Below are 26082 nucleotides of genomic sequence, written 5' to 3'. Positions count from 1 at the left end.
AACTCTGAGAGGGCACTATTTTCCCCGCATTTTAGAGATTTCAAAACTGAGGCTTAAAGCGGTTATTTAGGCAGCCCAAGGTCACACTGCCTAAATGTCTGCCTCTGTGTTCGACTCTTGACCACAAAGCAATAGTTCTCTCTTAGGAAACATACTTTTTCCTTTTTAACATATTGTGAGAGTCTTTGTCAATAGATAGACATTTACGTACATAATCTTTAGTGATGCCGTGGTGTCCCATTGTGTGGATGTAATTTGTTCATCCAGTCCTTTATTGGGCTTCCCAATTTGTCCCAGTTACAGAGGACTTTGGGATGAATGTCTTCGAACTTACGTATTTTCGCACTTCTTTGAGAGCTCATACTTTTATTCTTAGGACAAATTCCTATTAGTCTGCACATTTGTTTACATCGTGACCAGCTGCAAGATGGGGCAAGGAAGCGCCTGAAGGAGTGGGACTCTGCGCGTCCGAAATCTCTGCGGCCCTGTGAAAATGCTCCTGCCCAGGTCACACCTCAGGAGGCCTGCGGTGGTCTCGGGCACTAGCATTGCTTTTAAAAGTCTGCAGGCGGTTCTGAGGTACCCCAGGTGAGGACCGTCGTAGTTGGCGTGTGGCTGCGACAGGTGCAAAGGCGTAGAGGTTGTAAAATGCACTCCGCACTCGGGACAGTTCGCGGCCCGCGCCGAGCCTCCATTTCTGCCTTTGTAAGGGGCTTGCGAGGAACGCGACTTTAATGATCCAGACCCCTCCGGGCCCCAGTGTTGGGGGGCCAGATTTGATTCTACCCGCTCTCCCAGGCAGGCTGGGCGGGGGAGCAGCTGGGAAGATGACGTAATGTGCTCCCAGCTCGCTCCGGGGGCGACCAGCTAGCGGGGGCGGAGAGTGTTAACCCTTCAACCCCCAGCCGGTGGATGGAATAGCTTGTAGAGGCAGACCTAACAGAAAAGGGAGAGGCGCCTTTAAGCCTGGGGAGGAAGGTTGGGCTGAGGACCCAGAAGCCTCTCTTCGCATTCGCTACGGGCCCGCGAGGGGTGGGAACTCGCTATGCAAATCTAAGCTGCTGATCGATGACGCGCCATCACCCCACGCGCCGCTTCGCGCGCCGATTGGCCACGAAGAGCCTGGTCCCATTGACAACAAACAAGGGGGCGCGCGGTCTGGGGGCGGGGCCGCAGAGGGCGCGGGTTGGGGCGGGGGAATCCCGCCCCGCCCCTCCCGCGCGGCGCAAACATGGCGGCGGCTGGCACCGGCCGGTAAGGCGGTACCGGGAGGAGGCTGTCGGGTGTCATGGGCGGTGGCGGCGGCACCGCCCCCGCGTCTCCCTGAGCGGGACGGTAAGGGGGCCTCCGCGCCGAGCCGGCGATGGACGAGAGTGGCGAGCTGGGCGGTCTGGAGACCATGGAGACGCTCACTGAGCTGGGCGACGAGCTGACCCTGGGGGACATCGACGGTGAGTGGTGGGTGGGTTGGTGGGAGTGCGGGGGCGCGCGGGGAGGAAGGGGTTACGGCAGCGCGCGGGTGCGCGTGCGCCCACCCCCCGCAGCCCTGGCTAGCGCGGGAAGAATCAGCACGCGCGGTCGGCCTGGCGGAACCCATCCCTTTCGAGCGCTGCGGGTTTGGGCCCCCGCCCGGCTCTCGGTTCTGCGGCGCCGCGTGTCCGGAAGCAGAGCGGGGGTCCTGGGGCCGAAGCGCGGAGCCGGGGGCGTCGCAAGTGTCCTGCGGGAGCGGCCTGAGGAGAGCGCGCGGCCGCCGCCTCCCTCGCGCGCCTATACGCGCGGCCCGGGGTCCCGCTTCTCCGTCGTTCGCAACTCCGCATCGCACCTGTCACTCCCGTCCCGGCTGCGGGGGCGGCTTTGGGATCACCGAAACCGGGTCCCCAGGCTCTGCGCTCTCATCTCTGGTGTTCCCGGGGTTGACCCGCGGCCGGGTCTCCTGGCACTCAGGGAAACTTTGGGCAGGGAACGGCTGCAGAATCAAGTTACTGATGAAGCGAGCGGTGGCGGCGGAGCGTGGACGCTTCTCTCCGGGATGGAGACCCGGGCGCTCCTGCTGCCGCGCTGCAAGGGGAATTGAGCAGCGAGAATTTTGAGTTATGGCCCTTCGGGGACAGGCTGGGGAGCGGGTAGCCGTTGTTCCGGTGACCTTAACAGCGGAGTGGAAGAGCTGGTAGGAGCCCAGGGATTCTCTCTTGGAGTGCTCTCAGTTTGTGATCATGGGAACCCAAAGTTTGGAGAGGGTCAGCTGCTTGCCCAAGGTCAACCAGCTGGTTACAGAGCCCATTTCCTGGGCTAGTGTTTATGTCACTATATCAGGCTTTCACCTGACCCTTGGCGGTGAGGGGTCCAATGAACAGGTTAATAACCATAATAGTAACTCTCAGTCGTTGGGCTCTTCTGATGTTCTGGTTCCCAAATTCTTTATATTGTTTCACTTACTCCTCACTACAGTCCCATGGGCGACTGAGGCCAGATGTTTGCTTGTCTAAGGTCACTCACCTTAGATTGCCCAGAACCCATGCTCTTAAGCACTAACTCAAGTGCATTGTGCTCTTGAGTTTATAAAGTGCTATCATGTCCAGGATTTCACTAGGGTCTTGCAGGCAGAAACGGCGGCTCCATCCCCATTGTACAGATGAAGACACTGAGGCAGCAGAAGATTCTCTTCTAGGGGAAGAGATAAGTGGAAGCAGCTAATTGAAAAGGATCTGTTTCTCATTTTGCTTCTGTGAGGTCTAACCCCTTGGCTTGTCCTTGCCTTCTGTTTTTGGTCATCCTGGCAGTGAGCTAAGACCCTTAATTGAAGCCCCAAGTCTAACCACAGATTTTTCCACTAAGTGCTCGTAAATACAGAGGTGTGTTAACAAATGGAGAAGAGAGGTTCTTCGAACTTAACAAGGGTGGCTAACATGTTTTGAGCATTTATGTGGCAGGCACTGTGTTAAGCACTCACACACATTAGTTTTCTCAGCCCTTAACAACAGTTTCATCAGGTAGATAAGGTCTGTTACACTACACTCATCTCCTTTCCTAGATCCTGAAACAGAGGTTCAATGTGGTTCATTAACTTACCCAAGGTTACCTAGCCAGTAAGAAATATGTCTAAGGCTGCCTACCAGCAAGCTCACCTGAAGAAATTCATGTGCATTTTGCCTTCTCATTCCATAACTGATTCCTATTTATCTTAATTTGTAATGTGTTAAATTTCCTAGTGGTTAAGTATTAGCCTTTCCCCTGTAGATTTCTGAGTAAAATGTAGATTGCGGAAACTACCATGGTGGCTCAGTGGCTTCACAGGTCCCCATACCAGATTTGGGAAAAATGACTCCCTGTCTTCAATTGATCAACAAGTATCCAAGTGCCAGCTCTGGTTTCTGAGCTGTAGGGAACATGAAAGGTAGGAAAGAGAATTTTATGGCCTCATGGAACTTAAGAAGAATAACAATAGACCTGTAATGCTGAGTATAGAATAGCTTACAGTTGCTCAGAGCAGTAAGTGAAAGTCAACACTGAAGGAGCTTGGTAAAGACTGTCATACCAGGAAGACCATCACAAGGAGGTAGCCTTTGACTGGGGTCTTGGAGCCCAAGAAGGATCGGGTGGGCTGAAGCCCAGTGGTCTGCAGTTACAAATATCCCTGTATTCTTACACATCCATTCCCCCTCCAGAATGTCAGCTCCGTGAGGGCCAGGTCCTTCTGTTTCCTTCATGCTATATTTCTTGCACTTAGAACTAAATATTTATGGAATGCCTGAATGAATCCAGTGACCTTGGGCTGGGCAGGATTCTAAGTTGTAATAGACACAGCCCCTGGGGTTGGGTTAGATCAGTTGCTCCTAGGAGCCAGTCAGGTAAGGAAGAAGAGACTATGAGTATGAATACATATATTTACCTTGTGTATGTGATGGGGGGTGTACTTGCAACCTGGAACTCCCATGCCTGCCTCCAGGAAGCCCAGGTGGGCAAGAATCCTTCACTGGGCAACATCATTCTTGCTACAATCCATGAGTGCCTTTCGAGGATGTGAGTCCAAGGAGGCCACATCCATTCATTTATTCGGCACATCTCTTAGGTGGCTTCTCAAACCCCTCAGACCCCTCAGACTCTGACCCCTAGGATGGACAGAGTGCCGAGGATAGCTTTGAACAGGACATACACGTTCTCTTCTCTCTCAGGAAACTTAAATTCTTGAGAGAGGAAACACAAGCTGAACAAATAACTGAAATGAACACTTCTGTCAGGACACGTGAAGAAAATAAAATGGACCCATGTTGTAGAGAATGACCAGGGTAGGTAAGGGAGGCCTCTTAGAAGAGAGATCTGTCATCTCTTTTTTAAGGGATTCCCAAGTCAGGATTTTTTACGTGAAATATCCACATTTTTAAATGTTGACTTAAAGTGTTTTTTTGTTTTTTGTTTTGTTTTTTTTTAAACATACTGTAGAGCCAACAAAGAAAACTGTTTTGTTAGTTGTTCTCCAGGGCCTTGTTCCACTGCAGGATGCTCTGATGTCCCAGGCCACCAGGCCCCTGATGATAGAATATCCTGATGATAGACTATCTGGAGCACTTTCATGGCAGATAGCTGTGTTATGAGAAAGTGCCTCATGTATTGTGATAAACCAGGTCTTCTGGAAAGGCAGAAAGGTGAGATATTTTTCCACTGGGATCTGGAAAGGCACAGTGACAGAGGTGTCCTCCTCGTGAGACCCAGAAGTGTGGGTGGCAGAATCAGCATGACAAACTCATGGCAGAGGAGGATCAAGCTGCCTTAGAGGTAAAGGATTACTAGTGAGTTCTTGGACTCTATGGTGTGTGTAGGCAAACAGTAGAAGATAAGATCTGAAAGGTAAGTTGGAGCCAAACTGGAAAGTCTTCATACCCGATACACATGTTTTGTGGAATGTGGAGAGGGAACTGCTGAGGATTTTTAAGTAGGGTGATGACATATTAATCACAGATTTTAAGAAAATTTAAGTGTGGTGATGGGCAAGGAAGATTGGAGTCAGGGAGACCAGTTAGGAGGGAACTGCAGGCAACTGGGTATGAGATGATACTAAGGGGTTGATGGTGTTGGGATAGGAAGTGGCCATCGTGCAAGATGGTGGACATAATAGGACGGGGCCTCAACGAACGCCTCACCCTGAAGGCAGAGCAGAGGTAGAATTCTAAGATCCCCTCACAGCTTTGTGGGGGCATTGGACAAGTTCAGAAACCAGCAGGAAGAGCTGGTTTGGGGAGATGATAAACATTTGTCTTAACTGGGCAGAAATTCAGGTGCTGGTGGCTGGAGCGGGGGGGTCATCCGCTAGGAAATCAGAGGCTAGTACTCAGGAGAAGGTCAAAACTGGGGGTGGAGATTGAGGAGTCGTCACGGAGTTGAGGCTAGAGGTGAGAGAGGATAGAACTGGGAGGTCAGATCAGGTGAGGAAAGTGTAATAAAAACTAAGGGAAGGAGAGTATTTCAAGGAGTGGTTAGTGGATGATGGGGATGGTGGTGCAGAGGACAGCAAGGATGACAGGGCCATGAAAAGAGTCACGGGATTTGGCAATTAGGAGGTCGACATTTGACAGAGCAGTCAGATGAAGGGGTCCAAGTCTAGGTAAGCCAGAAAGAAGTCAGGAGTGAGTGAGTGATGGCAAGTAGAGGCAGCTGTTTTCTTTGCAGAAGGTTGAAGAAACTTTTCAGCTCATTTACATTCTGTCTTTGTGGATTTGCCCAATTGTGAACACTTCACCTAAATGGAATCATACGATATGTGGCTTCCTTCACTCACCATAATGTCGAGCTTCCTCTGTGTTGCAGCGTAGTGTTGCCTTGTGTGGAGACACCATGTTTTATTTATCCATTAATCAATTGATGGACATCTAGGTTGTTTCCACTTTTCGGCTGTTCTAAATGAAGCAGCTAGGAACGTTTGTGTATAAGCTTTTGCTTGGGCGGAGGTTTTCATTTCTCTTGGGTAGATCATCTGCGTTTTTTGTTGCTGTTTGTATTTTTCCTCGGGCTCGTAATAGCCCCAGTTATTCAGTTGCTTACTTTCCATGTTCTCGCAGTGAATTCAGCCCTAATTCTCGTGACGGAGACGTTAATTGCTTTTATCCCTCTTGTACCGTCTCTTCTGAAGCCCCCCCTCTTTTTGCCCCCTTTGATGTTTGTCTAGCTCTACCACCCCACACTTACCATGCGATTACTTTAGCCATTACCCTGGGGGGTGATATTGAAGCCCCTGTTCCCTAGTTTTTGTTTTTTTTACTCCCTAGTTTTGACGGAGCACATCCTCCAGTAGCTTCCTGAGAAAGAGTACATTAGAGGTAAATTGGGTGGGGGGGGGGAGGTGCTTGTCCGTCTTAAAATATCTTTATTCTAACCTCACGCCAATTTGATGGGTGAGTTTAGAATTTTAGGTTGGACATAATTTTATATCAGAAGTTTGAAGGCATTGCCTGATTGTCTTCTAGCTTCTGGTAGTTGAGAAATCGGATACCATGTGATTCCTGATCTTTTTGTGCCACCTGTTTTCACTTCTGGAAGCTTGTAGGATCTTTATCCTTGGTGTGCTGAATTCCATGGTGATACACGCTGATGTGACCGAACTGTCAGTCACTGTAGCTACTTGGGGGGCTTTGGGAGGGCTCCCTGTGTCAGACACCTGCATTCATGCAGTCTTCCTGCTGGTAGCCCACCCTGAGCTCCAGCCTGCCGAGGAACTTCCAGTTCCTGAGCCTCTGGGTCCAGTTCCTGAGCCTTTGGGTAGCACTGCCTTGTCGTCTGCTGTCCTCCTCCCTGCAGTCAGTGCCATCTTTGGCAGAGACCGCAACACTGCGTAGCACTGAAGAGGTGCTCTGTAAAGGTGTGCCTGACGAAGGATAGCACTTGAAGCTCAGGATGTTGTGTGGGCCCCCAGCCAGGTGTCCACATCCAAGGGGAGTTGGGAGTGGCCAACCTGATGAGCCAGGGTTGCGTGTTGGGAGGGTGTGGCCAGCACACTACCGGAAGGCTGAGTTGGGGGAGAGGGGTGGAAACCGACCACACTATTCTCCAGTGAGTCATGTTTGCTCAGTGAGGTGAAGCACCAGTCTACTTTTTACCCATGTGTAGATCTTTTTCAAGGCATAAACTTTGTTTTGACACTTGAATATATATATCACTGTCGCTGATGTTTGGGTTAAAAGAGCTAGTGTTGTTCACTGTTTATTTATTTTCTACCTGATTTTAGCTCCTGATCTCATCTAGTTCTATTTCCTGGGACATAAAGTTTTCTGGGATTGCTCAGACCTCTGAACCAGTCTCCTTGGGTTTCTCCTCCTCCCCAGGTCTGTTTGGCTGTGCCCTTGACAAACACTGTTCTGCATTCACACCCAGGCCTTTGGCCTAATGTTATTGAATAGTCTTTTCTGTTGTTCTCCTACTCAGCTCATGTACTTGCATTTAAAAAAAAATATTTTTGTGTCTGTATCCACTGGATCTTTTCTCTCCTCCAGTTCATAATTTAAAAAGTTCTTAAACAACTTGATTCAGAAAGGGCTTTCTGACTATCAAATTGTCTTTATCCTCTGGATTCTGTCTGAACTTTATGAATGTGTGCACAAATTGTTCACATACAGGTTGCTAGGCGTTGAAACAGTTGAGGTAGGATAGCCATGTAATCTGGTGTAATCCACCTGAACAGGCAGGCCCTTGCATATCCGCGTCCCGTGGAACGTTTGCATCATTTGCAGCTTTTCATCAACATAAATACTATTGTTCTGAACACGTAGGAGCAAGTCACTTCGGAGTTAGTTCACAGGGGCGTGTTTCCCAGAGAAGACTCTACATCACGAGGTGGGTCACAGCTCCTTCACACTACCAGCCGTGGTCCTTCCAGTTTGGAAATTCCCCAGTGCTCTCCATTACCGTGATTACTTTGGTGTTTGGGACTTACTACATGGAAAATATTTTTATTTCTTCAAAAAGGCAGTGTGTTCATATGGTGAAATAAAAAAACGTGAGAGGGGACTGTGAAAAGTCGTGCTCCCAGCCCTGCCCCCATCTGCTTAGCGCCCGCCACCTCCACCTCCTCACAAGTAATTCATTTTGTAGTTTCTTTTACCTTCTTCAAAACTTCCTTACTGCAAATATAAGCAGAGAAGTGTGGATTTTAATATTTGCTCCGCTTTTTATTTCTGCACAAATAGGTAACATGTGACAAGCTTTGTTCTTCTGCACCTTGCCTTTGTTTTTTTCACTTAACTATGTGTATTAGAGATCTTTCCAGTCTTCGTTGCTGCATGGTTTTCCATTGCATGGATGCACCGTGACGCATTCATCCGGTCCCTTTTCGATGGATACCTGGGTGGCTCTGTTGGTTAAGCAGCCAGCTCTTGATCTCACAGGTCCTGATCTCAGGGTTTTGAGTTCAAGCTCCAAGTTGGGCTCCATGCCGGGTGTGGAGCCTACTTTAAAAAAAAAAAAAAAAGAAAAGAAAAAAAAATAAAAAAACCCAAAACAATGCTACAGTAACTAGCTTTGTAAATTCATAATTTCACTCATGTGCAGGTGTAAGTGTGGGATAAATGATCAGAAGTGGGATTGCTGGGTCCAAGTGGGGGTGGGAATACCTACATTATAGATTCCACAGAATCCAATGATATAAAACATATAAAAGGAAGGGGCAGGAACTGACATTCTGTTCTGGCCCGATGCTGCGGTTTTGAGAAATCCTAGGAAACTGCTGTCCACAGTGGATATACCAATTTACACCACCACACACCACCTGTTTTCCCTCAGTGTCCCGGCAGAGTCCAGAACTCTGATCCTTTTATTCCACCTGTCTTTGCCCCAGGTGTGCCATTTCAGAGCTCACGCCACTCCCTCCTCCCCTGGCAATAGCAGGTTGCAGACCCCTCTGTCCTGGCCTCGCAGTGCGTCACTTGATTTTTCTGTGTTCAAGACCACTGGACAGTCCGTGGGTAGTGACCAGCTTTCTTAACGATCCCGTCCTGTGCCTCCAAGGTTCCCTTTGCTGGCCCAGGACCCTCGTGCTTGTGACCTCTGCCATTTTTGGTTTCTTGGAGTGATCCTTCATCTGGTTTGCTTGCTCTCTTTACTAATTTTAAAATTGCTTCTTGGGGCGCCTGGGTGGCTCAGTCTGTTGAGCATCCGACTCTTGGTCTCGGCTCGGGTCTTGATCTCAGGGCTGTGGGTTTGGGCCCCACGTTGGGCTCCGTGCCCAGCATGGAGCCTACTTTAAAAATGCTCCTAATGAGCAGTTCCTTATTTGCAGCTCTCTGCTTTGGGGACTTGAAAAATGATTTCTTGTTTTACATTGTTTTGCTGGGTCTCTCTTCTCTGTCTGGGCTCTCTTTCATGTAGCTTCATGGTGGCAGCCCTTGCTGCCTTGAAATTTCAGTGCGTCCTCTTAGAAAAAAATTTTAGGGCTTTCCATCACTATAAATGGTGTTCTGGAAGTTGCTTCCTTTCACTGTAATTCTCTTAAAACTACTTTGCACCAAAATTGGTGGACATTTTAGGGAGTACCCTTTGTTGTGAATAGCTCAGTTCTCATAATACCTTCCTTTGAACTTTAAAAGGCATTGGTGTTCTCTAGGAGAATGTGACCGGTCCTTTTGTTTATTAGTTATTAACTGTCCCAGCAGTTGCCTCTACCTTTCCATCCTTCACCAGGTTGCAGTTGAGACCTTTATTTTTTTTTTTTTAAGATTTTATTTATTTATTTGACAGAGAGACAGCCAGCGAGAGAGGGAACACAAGCAGGGGGAGTGGGAGAGGAAGAAGCAGGCTCCTAGCGGAGCAGGAAGCCCGATGCGGGGCTCTATCCCAGGGTCCTGGGATCACGCCCTGAGCCGAAGGCAGATGCTTAACGACTGTGCCACCCAGGTGCCCCTCAGTTGAGACCTTTATATAGGGCCCATGTTGTATGGGCTCTGGGTACAGCATTGGCAGGGTAAGCAAGGACCCTGCCCTCGCACAGTGTGTATGGCCCTTTACCTAAATTGTCTCCTAATGTGTTTTTGCTTTTAATCATTCCTCCCAATTCTGTGGTATGCTACAGACGAGAAACTGAGGCCCAGATCACACAGCTACTAAGTGGTAGAATGGTGACCTCACTCCAGACATGTCTAACTCCAAAACCCGTGTGCTTTTCCTGTATCTTGTGCTCCATCTCTGTCTGGTGTAAGTGAGCTTCCAGGTTGCAAACACGAGCTGGTGTGGTGGGCGAAGGTCAAGAGAGACCCCGGATCCTCTGCTCAGGTACACACTTAGGGACATGTGTTTATTAAGAGGGGCCTGCTCTGTGCTTGCACTTCAAGTGACTTCCCCTGGGTCCCACAGCACTTCTCTGAGCCTTCGTTTCTGCGGTAAGGTGGGGACTGGGGATATCTACGTCACAGGTGCTGCAAGACGTGAACCAAAGCACATAAAAGGAAGACGACAGGAACTAACATTCTCCTTTGACTTATCTGAGAATGAAAGAGGAACTTTACTTTGCAAGTTGACTCTTGGGACCAAAGGGCCTTTTTTATAATACAGTTTTGGAATGTTTATTTCTTCCTTTTGAAAGGGCTTTTGTAGGTGTGGTGGGCGGGACACAAAGGAGTAGTCACAGTGCAGGGTAAAATGTTCCATTTTTGGACCACAGGATTCAAGGGTTAAACTTGGTTGACATGGTGGAATTTTTTAGAGTATCAGGATCCCAGAGGCTGGGCATCCAGGTAAGGCTCCCTGGGGAACCTCTAATCCTAAACCATTGACCGGGTTGGAAACTGGAAAAGCAGAGCTCTTTCTGCATTACTTAGGCCCTTTGGAATTGCTAATGAATATGTGTCAAAATGTCCTTTATAATCTGGCTTCCGCATCTGCCTGTGGAACTGGTCTGCTGGGTTCAGAGTCTGGTTTGGACCAGTGGTGAAATTCCGGCTGCCGAACCAGATGTAGAGCTGCCTTGTTGAACTGGTGTCTGCTCAGCTTGGGCCTTCACCATCCCACAGCAACAGGGGGAGATCATGCTTCTTGCTAAGTGTGAAATTTACGGTGAAGCCTTGTACTTCACAGAAGTTCTTCTGAGACAGTTGTCTTCCTGAAGTGCTGTGAGGTAGATGCTTGATTTTTATTCCCATTTTGCAGATGAGACTTTGAGGCAGAGAGAGAAAATGAACTGCCCAAGGTTTCCCATGCTGGTGGAGTCAGGAGTTGAATTTGGGCCTTCTAACGTGGGTTCCCATACTCTTTCCTGCCCTATGGGAATGAGGTGGGGGGGGGGGTGTCCTGATTCAGGAAGCCTGCCTAGGAGCCCCTGCTCTGGTCAGAAGTTATTTTTAAATTTTTTAATATAATTTTTTAAATTTGTTCAAGCCAATTCAGCATGAATGAATATCCACTATATTCTCAGCACAGTGTTCGACTCTTTGGGGTATTGGATATGAATGAAACAGTCCCAACTTTGAGGGAGCTGACCTCCGAACAACCAGACTTAACACAAAGTGAAATACAACAGGGGCCATAACAGAGGGCCAAACTCCAAGGTTTTTGAGCACTAAGGAAGGGAATTAGCAATATCTTCACGGGGACTTTAGCATTTGAGCCAAGATGTGAAGGATGAGTGAATAGAACTTTAGAAAGGAGAAGCGTCAGGGTGTCCATTTTTGACAGAATTGGACCAGAGTTGGGAATAATTTGGCATGTTCTGGGAACTGGGAACATGTGACTCAGCGTGTCCAGAGGACAGTTTAAGACTGAGGTTCTCAAACTGCGAAGTGTCTAAGAACCCACAGGTCTGGGATGGCATCCAGGAGGGACACCTAAGGAGTGGAGAGGCAGGATCAGAGAAGGTTTCTTGTGGAGGTACCTTGTAAGCCGAGGTCTTAAGGGCTGCTTGAAGGGCAGGAGAGAGGAGTCCTCTTGTAGGCTGACGAAACAGCCGTTTTGAAAGGCACTTGGGTATGTGGGATTTGCTGGCTACAATCCTGGTAACTGTTGTTCGTTAGCTTTCTCAAGTACGGTTGTGATCAGGTCCCTCCCTCTGCTGCTTCGGTGTGCTCTGTATCAGTCCCGAGTCTTGGTGGAAAGCAGCGGAAACTGCCTCTGGCTAGCCTGAACAGAAAAGTTTATCGGAAGGACAATGGTACACGGCTGACCAGAAAATTTGCAGAGCCAAACTTGGAAAATAGGCCAGAACCAAGGGAGGCTCAGCTAAGGATAGCCCAGGGGCACCTGAGTGAGGACCCCACTGCCTTCCTGGGTCACTTCCGCAAGAGCCATGCTCCTGGCTGGGGGTCTGCGTGAATCCAGGCTGACTGACAGGAAGCCTTACCTCCCACCAAGACCATGCAGTAGGGGTTCTCCACTAGGAGTATCAGGGCGCTGGTGGGAGGGTCGGTCAGCTGTTGGACAAACAACAAAAGTGGCAAATGTCCACTACATTTTCTATGCCTCTCTTACCTCCAGAATAAGGGCCAAATGCCTTAGGGTGCCATTAAGGCCTTTCGCAACTTCATTATAAGCAGCTCCATCTCTCCACTCTGTTCCACGCTCTCTCCACTTCAGCTGCTTGCAGGGCATTTCCTGGTGCTGTGGTTTGTTCAGCCTGTTTCCTTTGCCTGCAATAACCTTCCTTCTCTCTGCCTCCTAAAACTCTGCATCCACTGCCTTCCAGCATGGATCAGTCCTGTCTTTGCTCCCTGGCGGCCCTTTCTTTGTGAGGCGCTTGGCTCTTCTAGCCCTTATCACAGTGGATGGGCGTTGGTTGGCTTTCTCTGTCTTCCCTGGGAGGTGGGGAGGTGGGAGGGGTTCCAGCCCTTTGGAGTCCTCACTCTGGGCTGGGTCCCATGCTAGGTGCTCAGCATCCTCCAGCTCCCAGCACCGGAACACACAGTATATGCAGGTGCTGGGTGGGGGTTTGTAGCGTGACTTCATAACCTGCTTTGCAGCTATTTGTTTTGTCCTGAGCCTTAGGGAGGTTTGAGGGTGGTAGGGAGTGAGTGGAAGGATGGGATGGTGGGTTGTTACGGTCTTTCACCTTTGCCTGGCTGATTTTAGGACTGAACAAGGTTGAGATCCCCTCGCTATGGAGACTCTGCCCCCAGGAGAGTCAGGAGGGTGGTTCAGCTTGCAGCTGATTTTGTTGACACTTGGTTACCAGGCACTGTGAAGTGTGATGCCCTTGTCTTCTAGAGCAGGACCGTGCAGGATCCGTTCCTGGCAGTCTCTACATCTTGCTCACCTTTCAGTCTCTTAGAGTGAAAGCTGTACAGTGCAGGGCAGAGCAGGTGAAGAGCCTTCTGGAAGACCAGAGATGACAGTCCTTCCCTTTCTCAGTGGGAGATGTTGGCTCTCATTCCCGAGTGAGGCACTTAAGGAGCATGTGCCCGGTGCCGGGGTCAGTTTGGTGACGTCCATTCAATAATGGAAACAATGCGTCCGGACGGTGTGGCGGCTGAGAGCTTGACCTCAAATTCCAGCACCACCACCTGCTGACTGGGTGAGGTTGGACAAGTTACTTAACTTCTCTATGCCTCATTTTCCTTGTCTGTGAAGTGGAGGTGATAATGGTGTCTACCTCAAAGTGTTGTAGAGATTAAATGAGGAAATCTATGCAAAGTGCGTAACACAATCGCTGACAAATAGTAAGAGCTTAGTAAATGTTCACAATTCTATACTATTTTTATTATTGCTGCTACGAATTGGCTCAGATTTTTTCTTCTTAGTTGTTGTTCAAAGTCTCTTAACCTCTTTCTACGAGCAGGCATTTCAAAGTAGTAAGTGGAATAAGAGGAACAGCCTTTCAGAAGTGGGGTGCCAACAATCTGATGCCCCTGATTTGGTGTTCGGTAAGGATTGGCGGGGGCCCAGGGTGGGGCTCTTGCACGGGTGGTGCCGCATCTGGTTATTGACTGCGGCGTTCTGAGCCCCGGCCATGAGGCAGGGCACCCGCAAGGAGGGACTTCCGGAGAGGAAGCCCCGCAGTGTGGCTGTTGGGGCAACTTCTGGGGCAGGGTGCTTGCGAAAAGAGCACAGGCTTGGGGGGAGGAAGGGCAGACTGCTGCTCGCTTAGCCACCTGCCTACGACTGTGTGCAGGTCACCCCCTCTTTGGACTTGGACTTGTTTCTTCCTGTGTAAACGCCACCACTTTTCAGGAACTTTTGTGTCAGCACTGTTGTACGCGCTTTACACGTACTAACTCTTTTTTCAAAGAGTACTTGAAACAGCTATTTCACAGGGTGATTTGAAGATTGTATACCACAGTATGTGTGAAAGTGCCAGCAAGGTGTTAAAAGCAGGAACAACTGGGTGACAGTGCTAATGAGGTTCTTTTCCAGGAAAAAAAATCATGTTTAAACTTTGCGTATAAATATATACTTACACACAAACATGAGATAAGTAGCAATAAAAGTCAACAACAGAAGCTTCTTAAGCAACATACACTACAGGTGCTTCTCATATTGTGTACCTCTTTAACCTAACACTTGGCACCGCCCGGGGCAGGTGTTTGTTTATACAGGGTTTTGCCATCAGAACATGTACCTCTTGAAGGCATGTAATTTTGTGTCTGGCACGTAGCAGACGCAGTTAATGTTTGTTGAATGCATGTCTTAACGGATGTGTCTTTATTGATTTGTATTTTTCAAAAGAGAGAGAGGCTTCTAGAAAGAGCATGTTATCAAGGCTGAAAGTCTCATTTGGAGAATAAATGTAATCATTTGAGTAGGAAGGTATGCTCACAAAATACAAATAGCCAGGCAAAAATCTCTCTCCCCTATTCCCCCAGTGATTCCGTTACATACATGCTTACCCTGAGATTAATCTTTCATTAACATTGAACTTAGTATTGGAAATAATGAGATGGATTACATAAGCACCCCCCCCACACACACACCCCTAAATTCTTCTTACTTTATCGTCACTCCAGGTCTCTCTTGCATCTCTCTCCCAAGTTGTGATGAGCATATATGTAAAATCCAAGAAATGTTTGTTTTATAGGGGAAAATAGTATGCATAGAAAAGAGATTCAGGTAAACCTAAATCTGATGTCAATTCAAATCTTGGTTCAGCCACTTTGCATCTTATGAGGGGGACTCAGGCAAGTAATTTAATTTCTTTCAATTTTACTTTTTTCATTTATTAAGCAAAAGAATAATACTGGTCTTAGTGTTTATATAAAATACTAAGTGGGTATCAGTGACAGCTATTATTATGTTGTCCACCTAGAATCAATGTGAAATTATTTTTAGTCATAACCACCTCCATACTTTTAAATAAAATATAAATGTGATCTCTAATTAGAAAATAAGTTTATTAGCTTCATCACTGAGTTGTTTTTCCTTTTAAACATCAATAGTGTGGGGTGCCTGGGTGGCACAGTCAGTTAAGTGTCCGACCCTTAGTTTCAGCTCAGGTCATGATGTCAGGGTCATGAGATCGAGCCCCACGTTGGGCTCTGTGCTCAGCATGGAGTCGGCTTAAGTTTTTCTCTCCTCCCTCTGCCCCTCCCGCTTGTGTTCTCTCTTCTTCTTCAAATAAATAAATGTTAAAAAAAAAAAAACCAATAGTGTGACCACTGGCTTTTATTCAAGGGTTAACTGGAATCTAACCTGGAGATGATGCCTTTTCATATTTGTTATGTTTAAAAAAAAAAACCCCTATGAAAGAATCAAATACTCTTTTAATGTTCTGGATGTATTCATATGTATATGAACATGAATATATATTTATAAAACGTATATGTGTGTGTATATATATATACACACATACGGGTGTGTGTATGTGATATATATACATATATCAGAGTTTGGATCATTCCCAAATCTACAAGAAACTGAGTCTCCAGGAGATTTCTTTTCCAAAGGCAACACGGCAATTGCATTGCTAGATTCATGGCCTGGCATTGCTAATCTGATAGCCAGTTCTCTTTGAATTTATACTTGGGAATCCCCTTTCTGTTTGGCCTTCTAGTTAGTTCTTAGTTTAGCTTTTTGACATCCTGCTTTTCTCCCTTATTATGATTCTTTGCCACACTTCCTTCACATAGCCCTTGGAGGTGGCCTGTTTCCCAGTATGGACCATTTTCTAGAACCTTGTGTATAACCAGAACTTTTTTCCTGAATCAATTTTCAGATTCTCTTCATCAATTGATGAAGTTATCCCAAGTTTTTGTTTCAGCTATTCTGATATCCTCTCAAGTCAGAATTCGGTCTTAAGTTTGTGCTCAGAATGATACTTAATGCGTTCATGATGTCATGGGTTTCTGGGGAGGCCAGCAGCCCCCCTGTACAAACCAGCATGAGCAACCACTGAGCCAGAGAAGCTCCCCTTCCTAGAGCATTGTTGGACGATTTGCTATGGCGTTTCCTTCTTTAATAAGGAGAAAGACCGGGGCGCCTGGGTGGCTCAGTCGTTAAGCGTCTGCCTTTGGCTCAGGGCATGATCCCGGCGTTATGGGATCGAGCCCCGCATCAGGTTCCTCCACTGGGAGCCTGCTTCTTCCTCTCCCACTCCCCCTGCTTGTGTTCCCTCTCTCACTGGCTGTCTCTTTCTCTGTCAAATAAATAAATAAAATCTTAAAAAAAAAAAAAGGGAGAAAGACCGAGTTCATCAGCATGAGCTCTAGAACCTGGCATGATTTGACCCTGACTACCTGCCCAGCCTGGTGCCCTACCAGTTGCCCATTCCTTTCAGCAGCCCACCATGCTAGCTCTGTGCCTCCAAGCCTTGGCTTATGAGATTCCCTGGGCCTAGAATTCACTTTGGGTGCCCATCAGCCTTCAGTCTAGCTCCCTCGGGAAGCTGTTCCACCTGCACCTTCCCTGTGTCCTCCTTGCTGCTGTGATTATGTCACTTTCACTAACTCATTGAGGTCAAGTTTTTTTTTTTTCTTTTTTATCATCTCTGTAGGCCAGCACACAGTGGGTGCTCCACACATTTAAATCCTTTTGCATTTACATACCCACTTCACCAAAAGTAGAAGCTTTACAGAAATTGCAGATTTGTCCAGATTTTCCAGGATAACCTGGATTTCAAAAATATCTTGTCCCATTGTGAGGTGGTGATATGTCCCTTCCAGTTTTGGTGCAGAAAGCATAATTACCATTTTTACAGATTGCATCAAAGTTGCTTTGGGGAGGATTTCAGTGAATTGATGCCAGTTTTTAAACCGCTAGAGTGGTTGGTGCTTGGAGAGGTATAGGGGAGGGGAAGATTTTGTCCATGCACTTGTGAAGCATAAATATTTAAAAAGCACTTAAAAACATAACTCACATGTGATGTGGCAAAGTAAAAATTTTTAAATGTTAAAAACCTACTCTTACACTAATATATCCTCAGCACGTATCAGAGATTTATTAACATTATTAATGAGAAAACCATCAAGATGACAAAGGTGGACTGAAGGAGAGTGTACGAAACTGATATTTACGTAGGCTAAAAAAAGGATGCAGGAATAAGATGGCAAATTTAGATGCAAAACGGGTTAATGTCCTACAGGGCAATAAAAATAAAGCCTTGGAGTTTATCTTTTTCTAAATCATTTGCAGCTTTTCAGTTTTCTGTAGATGAACATCTGACTTTACAGAATGTGGGCCTAATCTGTGGTATATAGAAAGTCAAACAAGTTTATGTTTCCACAGAGCATCAGATGCCCTTTATATAGTCATGGTTAGACATGACTACCTTTTTGCGGGGCGGTGGGGGGCGCTTATTTTCAAATTTCAGATGATTTTCCGTTTTTCCTTTTTTTTTTTTTTTTTTTTAAGAGAGTGTGCACAAGGGCAGTTGCGGGGGCGGCAGCGACAGAGAATCATAAGGAGGCACAGCCGGGGCTCGATTTCACCACCCCGAGACCTGAGCTGAAATCGAGAGTCGGGTGCTTAACCGACTGAGCCCCCCAGGCTCCCCTTAATTTTTCTTAACAAATAAATCACAGTTGGGTTCAAGAGCTCAAAGATGGCTGGATCTGTGGTAGAGAAGAGTCCTGGTCGAGAGTAATTGTAAGTTTTGAAATGGAATTGTGAAATTCAGACAGCAAGAGGGTGGTAAAGAGCAGAAAAGGTGAGGCATGGCAGTCCCAGAGAAGGCTCCCCTCCCTAACCCCGCCAAAGGCCTGTGCAAAAAAGGATGTGGGTATTTTCCCCAGGTGGATGATGAGCTAAGGTGAGTGGGAAGTGAAATCCCTTGGAGTAGGAGGGAGCAATCGGTAGGAAGCTTTGAGGCTTGTGTTTAAGGGATTTGATTTGATTTGAAAGACTGTTGGACCAACAAGATACTCAAAGAAGACAATTGTTACTGGGTAGGAGGTTGCGCTTGAAATCAAGGCAGAGTATGGAAGTTGAGCAAGGAGAACTCTGACAGCATGAAAGGAGACCTGCCAGAAGTAAACTTCTGGCCGAGGAAAGAAACAGAAAGAGCAATTGAAGGTGGTGCTGAAGATCATTCTCCTGGGTGAAACAGAGCTGCTCTGCCCTGCCGTGTTAGAGAAGTCAGGACTGGTCAGCCCAGCTGGGCCTCTCTGGGACTGCCCCGAACACCCAGCCGGGCAGGTAGGGAGAGAGAGCCAAGCAGAGCAGACCAGAATACCATTTGAGAAGGACTTTCGCTTTCCTTTGTGCTTGCTTTTTCTCTTAATTTTCAACTGTTTTATTTCATTATGTAATATTTGATATATGCAGTGATACATTTGTGTGTGTTATGTAACACAAGCGTTTGAGAACCCCCACCTCCCTGCCCAATTTTCCTTTGTGGTTTCTTTGCCAGTAAAAAGAGTTTACTCATCCCTTGCCTAAAATACAAGATGCCTGAGTCACTAGTTTGCCATCCTGTGTCATTCAGCCCTGCTCCAGCCTCCCTGTCCCCCAAGAAGGTGACCCAGAATTCCCTTGAAGTACATGATGCTGTCCCATGAGCTTCTTAGCAAAGGTGCCCCCTGGTGTTTGGAGTGACTTCAGGCACCCATCTGCCTGTTAAAATTGTCGCTATGTTCCTTATATTCTTGCATTTCAGGGTTTCTGCATCGAAGGGTGTAGTTGATAGCCCAGCTTCTGAACTGCTCTTCTGGGTGACTAATGTTTCAGGTCCTGAGAAAGCAGGGGTGATTACAGATAGCAAAATGGTGGTCTCACTACTGACCCTCAGGTTTGATACTAGTCTACATTTTATTTTTAATTATTAGAAAAAAACATCCTAGGAGGGAAAATAGGATCATCAGCTTGAATGCAGGATATTTCTTTTTTTTTTAAAGATTTTATTTATTTATTTGACAGAGATAGAGACAGCCAGCGAGAGAGGGAACACAAGCAGGGGGAGCGGGAGAGGAAGAAGCAGGCTCATAGTGGAGGAGCCCGATGTGGGGCTCGATCCCGGAACGCCGGGATCACGCCCTGAGCCGAAGGCAGACGCTCAACCGCTGTGCCACCCAGGCGCCCCAGGATACTTATTTCTTAAGAAGCATACTTGTTGGGAATTAACTTTTGTGTTTGTCCCTCTCGCTCACTGTTGTGGTTCATCTGATTCCCAGCAGCCTACAAACATCACATACCACCCTTATTCCGTGTTCTTACGCCGTTTGGGCAGGTCTAACGTGCAGGATTAAATGAACAGCACTAAGTGAAGCAAGTTTAAGTGAATATCCTTATAATCGTGGGGATGAGGGACTTTTTCAGTGTAACACAAAAACCATGTCATTTCATTACACAGTATTAGCATCTGTGTATAGTCAGTTCTGCTGTCGTGCAATGTACCCATTCCTAAAAATCACCGCCCTGAGCACAATCATGTCATGCAAACTATAGGGCTTGTGGGGGATGTGGGATTTGGGTCACAACGCTCAAAATCTTCAGAGGTGACCAAAAAAAGAGGTAGTAAAAAGACTAAAAGCTAAAAACCTAAGCAGCTCAGTTTTACAGATATTCAGTGGGTAAGAAATACAGAAATACCACAACAAATAGGGCCCCTTACCTTAAAAAAGACCTGAGGTTTGCTAGTGGAAGTGGGCGTTAGAAGTTACAGCTTCTGAGTTTCTGTGAGGGGATGGACGGAGGGCAGCCTGCAGTCCAATGGAAAGTTCTGACCCAGCTGTGGATGGTTATGGTTCATAACACGTGCAGTGACCTGGCGTAGCTGATGGCTGTTTGAGGTGTGCAGCTGCGCTCATTTTCTGTACCCCGTGTGGCTCGTTTCAGCTGGGTACGTTTTTGCATTTCCTAGTGCTTCTCTCATGCATAAGTAAACACAAAATTCATGATATGCCCAAATTATTCCCTAATATAGCCAAATGCATTGGAACAAATTCAAATTTTCAAAACAAGAGTCCAGGCAAAACTGTCAAAAAGACCTACCACAAATAACACGCATACCACGCACTAGCCACTACTGAGTAGTAAAGCCAGGCGCTGCACTTTAGAGTCCATGCAAAACTCTCTCGCAGCATCCCTGCGAGGTAGGTGTAATTCCAGCCCCAATTAATAGATGAGAAAACTGTGGCCCAGAGAAGTAAAACTTACCCCAAGTTGTAGGGCTAGGGCATGATAACTTAATCACCATGCCATTCTTTTTTCTCAGCCAATTTGTTTTTTAAAAGATTTTATTTATTTATTTGAGAGAGATAAGAGAGCAAGTACATAGGCGCGGGGGGGGGGGGGGGGGGGAGGGAGGGGCACGAAAAGGGGGAGGAACAGAAGGAGAGGGAGGAACAGACTCCCCACTGAGCAGGGAGTCTGATTTGGGGGGGAGGGGGGCTCAATCCCAGGACCCTGAGATCATGACCTGAGCCTGAAGGCAGACACTTAACCGACTGAGCCACCCAGGTGCCCCTCTTTTTTCTCAACAAATTAAAAGAAAAATAAAGTGGATTGTATGTCCTCCATACTTAAATAAAAACAAATAACAGTGTGGCAGATATCTGCACATATATAAGAAGGAAATACCCATAGTATATGAGTTTTTTTCAAATCGGTCGAAAGAGACAAATAGCCCAATAGAAAAATGCACAAAGGTCGAGAGCAGGCAATTTACAAAGGAAGAAATAAAAATGGCCAATAAAATTGGCAGGGAGACATCCAACCTCATTTAGCGCTCATTCAAGCAAGCTGAAACAGTTTGATGGCATTCTTTCCCCACTGTCTGAATGACAGAAACAGATGTGGGGAAATGCTGGCAGAAGCATAGACTGTTATAGCCTCCCCAAAGCACATACCTGTCCTTTGACCCAGCCATCAGTTTCTCGAAGTTTATCCCAATCATCAGATCGGTGGGAAAAGATCTTTGTAAGAGTTGTTAACGCTGGGGCACCTGGGTGGCGCAGTCGGTTAAGCGTCCAACTCTTGCTTTTGGCTCAGGTCATGATCTCAGGGTTGTGAGATTGAGCCCCACGCCGGGCTCTGCGCTGCTTGAGACTCTGTGTCCCTCTCCTTCTGCCCCTCCCACTTGTGCTCCCTCTCTCTCCTAAATAAATAAATCTTAAAAAAAAAAAAAAAAAAAAGAGTTGTTAATGCTAAAAAATTGAGAACAGCCGTTTGTCGTCAGTAAGTGGTTAAATTTTAGTGTGTCAGGACAGTGTGCTACGATACAGTCCTGCGGGGCTCTCACAAAGGACGCTGTTACATCCATAATGGTTGGCACAGAATGCTTTTCATGTTTTACTAAATAAAGGGAGCAGGGTACAAAATCAGCTTCAGTGTGATCCCACTTTTGTAAAAGCGTTCTCACACACGTGCGTGCTTGTGTGTACAAGCAAGCCTTGCTCTTAGGAAGGACACCTCAAAACATTGACGGTCGATGTCTCAGGGAGGTGGAATTGCTGGTTGTTTTTTTTTTTTTTCATTTAACTTTTTTCTAAATTTTTTCTATAGTGAGTGTGACTTTTATGATTTTAAAAAGGCAAGTTATTTTAAAACACTATCTAACACAAGGTGGTAACAAATACAAAATATAAGAAGAATAAATGACCTTTGTAAAATCGTTCTCTTAGCACCTACCTGGGCTAGGTAGCACATGCCCACTAAAGGATTGTTGGCTGGTGACTATGCGGTTTGGAGATTGTGTTACCTCATTTGGGGCTTTAGACTGTGTATTCCTGACCAAAATTAATCTACCCCAGATTTCGGGTCACCTTACTCTCAGGTAGATGCTGCTCGCTGGGCCAAGCAAAGTACTTGATGTTACCTCCAGGCTGCAAGCCCCATGAAGCGCGTGAGAACCCACGCACGGGAACTTGGGGTCTCTTTGGATGAGACTCTGGACTGGTTGCGATGCACAGGTGACAGCCACAGCCTCTGATTTTGGTTACGAGCTTGAGCTTTTAAGGAGACCAGAAGCCACATGTAGTTTCTTGGGGCCCAGCTTACTTTATTAAGCAAACTTACCCCTGACTCTTAAGCAGCTAAAAAGTGGGACTGTGGCTTGTTGGGGAAAGGTAACTGCCAGGAGCACCCCTGCAGGTAAGCTACGGTTTGCAGGCCTAGGGGTGGCCTACCTAGCTCCCAGGGGGCCCAAGTCTGGCCTTCCACTCTAAGGACCACAGCTTATCGTGCAGGATCTGGAATTTCATTTTCAAAGCCCCATAAAACCTGTGCCTTCTTCCAGGCCTCTGTTTTCTGGGTTTCATGGCTCTCAGCGGAAATGAAAGCCAGTGTAATTGCGGCACTCCAGTGATTGGAGCAGGGAACACGAGACATTAGGTTGCTCCCACGGGGTGCAGCGTGGATCTTTAGAGCAAAACTGCACCCGGGGTGGGCTTTCGGCGCCTTGGTTCTCCAGGCCTCGTTCCGGCTGGCGGGGCCTCCCCTTCTCTGTCACTGCAGACCAGATGGGGTCCCGGGAAGGCCCCGCATGCCCTGCTGGAGCAGGGGCTCAAAGAGCCTCTTCCCATTACTTCTTCCCTCAGATGCTTGGTCTTAAGGGGTCCCTCTGCGCCACTCAGCCCAGTGCCTATCTGCCTGGCTGCAGATAACACCACTGGAGCTTGTCGTGTGTGGGTTGAAAAGGATTTATTTTTTTTAATTTAAGCCGTCGCATCCATCTGCCTACACACTCTTAACCTGCTTTGTGAACAAGCCTTGTGACCTCTGCAGGTTACTTCACCGTGCCAGCCGTGTCTTTCTCCATGAAAGGTTTTGGAGAACACTCAACCAGATGAGATAAGTGGAGCCAAGTGCCCGGGCCCTAGGCTCTCTGGAATTACACCAACAGGGATCTTCATAAGGGTCTGCCTCTCGCCAAGCACTTTGCACAAATTATTTATCAATCCTCACAACAAAGAAGCTGAGTATTCTTAAGGCAGCCTTTTGCGGTGAGGAAACCAGGGTGTAGAGAGGTGACTTGCCCACATTCACACAGCTGGGTAGGCGGCGTCTTGAAACCCAGCTAGTACCAAAGCCTGTGCCTGCCTACCAGGCCTCTGGCCTCTAGTGCCTTGTGCCCTTCTTAGCTTTCCATGGATTAAAACAGTCAATCGGGGAGTGATGTTCTTTTGGCTCACAAAGCAAGCCTCCGTGTTGATTCCCCAGAGTAAGAATTTTATGGGAATTCTGGAAAGCTCAACAGATTATTAGGTTTCTCTTAAGCATTTCCTTAAAACTTTTATAAATCTTGTATTGTTCTTGAACTGTGTCAGCAGTAAAGTGTGTTTTGTTTAAATTTTGTGCTGAGTTTAAGGACATTTCTTAGTTTAATCATGTACAAGGAATTGGAATTGGTTGGTACCAGTTACAGTATCCGTGGCAATGTGCCCATTTCTCCTTCCCACACACAGCAGGCTGAGTGTCGAGGGGACACAGAGTGTTGAGGTGTTGGTAAATAAACCACTACACAGTCAGTGTAATCTTTAATCGTACAAGATGCTGTTTTGCCAGCAGGTTGAACTGATAGAACGCTGGAAGTACTGAACTGCTAAGCTTCAGTCGCCCTATATGGTTACCCTAGAAACCCCCGGTAGCTTTCTGCTTGCCTAACATAAGACTCTTCATAGCCCAGACCTCACTCCTGGCGCACGCGTGTGTGCGCGCGCGCACACACACACGCACCCTGGGAGGGTGGGAGGGACTTGCTGGTGGAGGTTTGGGGGAATAAAAAGAGGTGGTGGGTTTTTTGGGTTGGTTTTTTTTTTTGGTTTGGGGTATTTTGGTAGCTAAGTCAGAGTATTGTGTGGCCTTGAATGTTTAGAGAGGAGGGTATACAGTTCAGGAACAAACAGTAGCTTCTTGGGAATGTATTGAAGAGGAAAGGGGAGGGAATGGAAGCAATGTGAAGAGCCATAGATCTGAAAATTGCTTCGACAAAGCCGAGGCCCCAGACTTCTAATGGGGACCAGCCCTTTGGGGAGCAGGAGTCATGAGAGATGAGTTTTAGTTGTGGATTAAGTTGTGTTTTGGTAAAATTCGGGGAGGATGAACTAGGGGAAGAGGCCCTTGAGGCAGGCTTGAAGCCCTTTGAGCTGGGAACTTAGGGGCCCCAGGTACTTGGAACATAATCTGGAAGGGGGCCTTGGTCTCCGGGTGGACACATCCCCTTGGTCCCACAGACTCGTTGCTCAGAGAGAAGGGGCCCAGCCTGAGGAGGGCCAGAGTGGGCCCTCCAGAGCATGGAGTCCAGGCCGGGGTTGCTCTGCCCTGGGCTTCTGGCTGTGGTGCAATGAAAGAACATGAAGCTGGGAGGCAGAGAGCTGGTTCTAATCCTCACTGTGTCGTGATGAGCTGTAGGACCTTGGCCAAGTTATTACCCCGTTCTGGACTTCAATTATGATCTTTCCATCCACTCCACCCCTAAAGTTCCATGACTTGGAGGCCATCAACTTCATCATCCCTGAATGTTCCTGAGGGTACCAACAGTGCCCAAGCCAGTGTCCTCTTTGGAGAGAAGGCCCAGGGCCTACCTATGATGAGGAGAGAAGGCTGCCTGGGGTGAGAGCGGATTAGGGTCTCACACAACTTTGCAGCCAGACCCTCCTGACTCCTGCACTGTCCTGGGCAGCAGTGCTGAAACTGGAGGTGGCCTCACACCTGAGGCTGCTGAGCTCAAAAGCCTTAGGACAGCGACTCCCCACTTTCCGCCCCAGGATCCCCAATTGTAAAATGAGACCAGCAGTAACCTCCAAAAGCAATACTCACTTAGCACAGAGGTGGCTCCTGTTGGGCCTGATGCTATCAGGAAATTTGGTAGAAAGGGCCTGGAGGTAGGTGGGGAGAGAGAACATCAAAGAAATGAAGGCCTCTCCCATCGTCCCTCGGTTGGCGGTCTGAGCCCAGGTGCTTCACCTCCTGCGAGGTTGGTGAGGGTCTCCTGACCCATGTCTGCTATGGTCGCAGGAATGCCTTTTGATTTGCATGCCTCCGTTTCTTAAGCAAATTTGAAAGTTAATAGATATTTTGGATGGCAATAGAATTACTCCTTTTTGTTTATTCACAGAGATGCTGCAGTTTGTCAGCAATCAAGTCGGAGAGTTCCCTGACTTATTCTCAGAGCAGCTGTGTAGCTCCTTCCCCGGCGGCGGGGGCGGAGGCAGTGGTGGTGGCAGCGGCGGCAGCGGCGGCGGTGGCGGTGGCGGCAGCAGCAATGGCGGGGGCGGAGCAGGGGACCCGTCGATGCAGCAGCAGCGATCCTTCAGCCAGGTCCCTTTACCTGCCTTCTCTCCCTCGGCTGCCTCCCCCCAGGCTCCAGCCCTGCAGGTCAAGGTTCCCCCCACCACGGTGCCCACCCCCCCGCGGGCAACTCCTGTTCTTCAGCCCCGCCCCCAGCCCCAGCCCCAGCCCCCGGCCCAGCTGCAGCAGCAGACGGTGATGATCACGCCGACGTTCAGCACCGCTCCGCCTACGAGGATCATCCAGCAGCCTCTGATATACCAGAACGCCGCCACCAGCTTTCAAGGTGATTCAGAGGTCAGATAGGGTGGTGATTGGTTGGTTCAAAAGTTTCTGTGCCAGTTTGCAGATGCTTCTGAGGTAAACGGTTCTGCCCTCTTTGGGGATGACAGAGTCGATCAGTTTGGTCCTTGTCCGAATGAGTTTTGGGTCACTGGCAGCAAGGATGGTGGTACAAGAACAGTTCACACTCTGCCTCTTCAGATACCCCAGTATCTCTTGTGCCTGCTTCGAGGATACTTG

At 47.8% G+C, this 26082-nt stretch overlaps 1 protein-coding gene across 1 annotated transcript in view; it reads left to right on the top strand.

The window, feature by feature from the left end:
• The first annotated feature begins 1206 nt into the window (after window positions 1–1206).
• Window positions 1207–26082, top strand: part of SREBF2 (sterol regulatory element binding transcription factor 2) — a 57445-nt gene continuing 32569 nt past the window's right edge. Inside the window, exons 1-2 of the mRNA XM_026479531.4 lie at window positions 1207–1451; window positions 25388–25846. Of these exons, the coding sequence (XP_026335316.1) occupies window positions 1364–1451; window positions 25388–25846 (547 nt within the window). The 5' untranslated portion in view covers window positions 1207–1363. The remainder of the gene's footprint in view (window positions 1452–25387; window positions 25847–26082) is intronic.

This window comes from Ursus arctos, unplaced genomic scaffold (genome assembly GCF_023065955.2).
Source record: "Ursus arctos isolate Adak ecotype North America unplaced genomic scaffold, UrsArc2.0 scaffold_21, whole genome shotgun sequence".
NCBI lineage: Eukaryota > Metazoa > Chordata > Mammalia > Carnivora > Ursidae > Ursus > Ursus arctos.
Note: the sequence above shows the minus strand (reverse complement) of the source record. Positions and strands in the feature narration are given on the sequence as shown.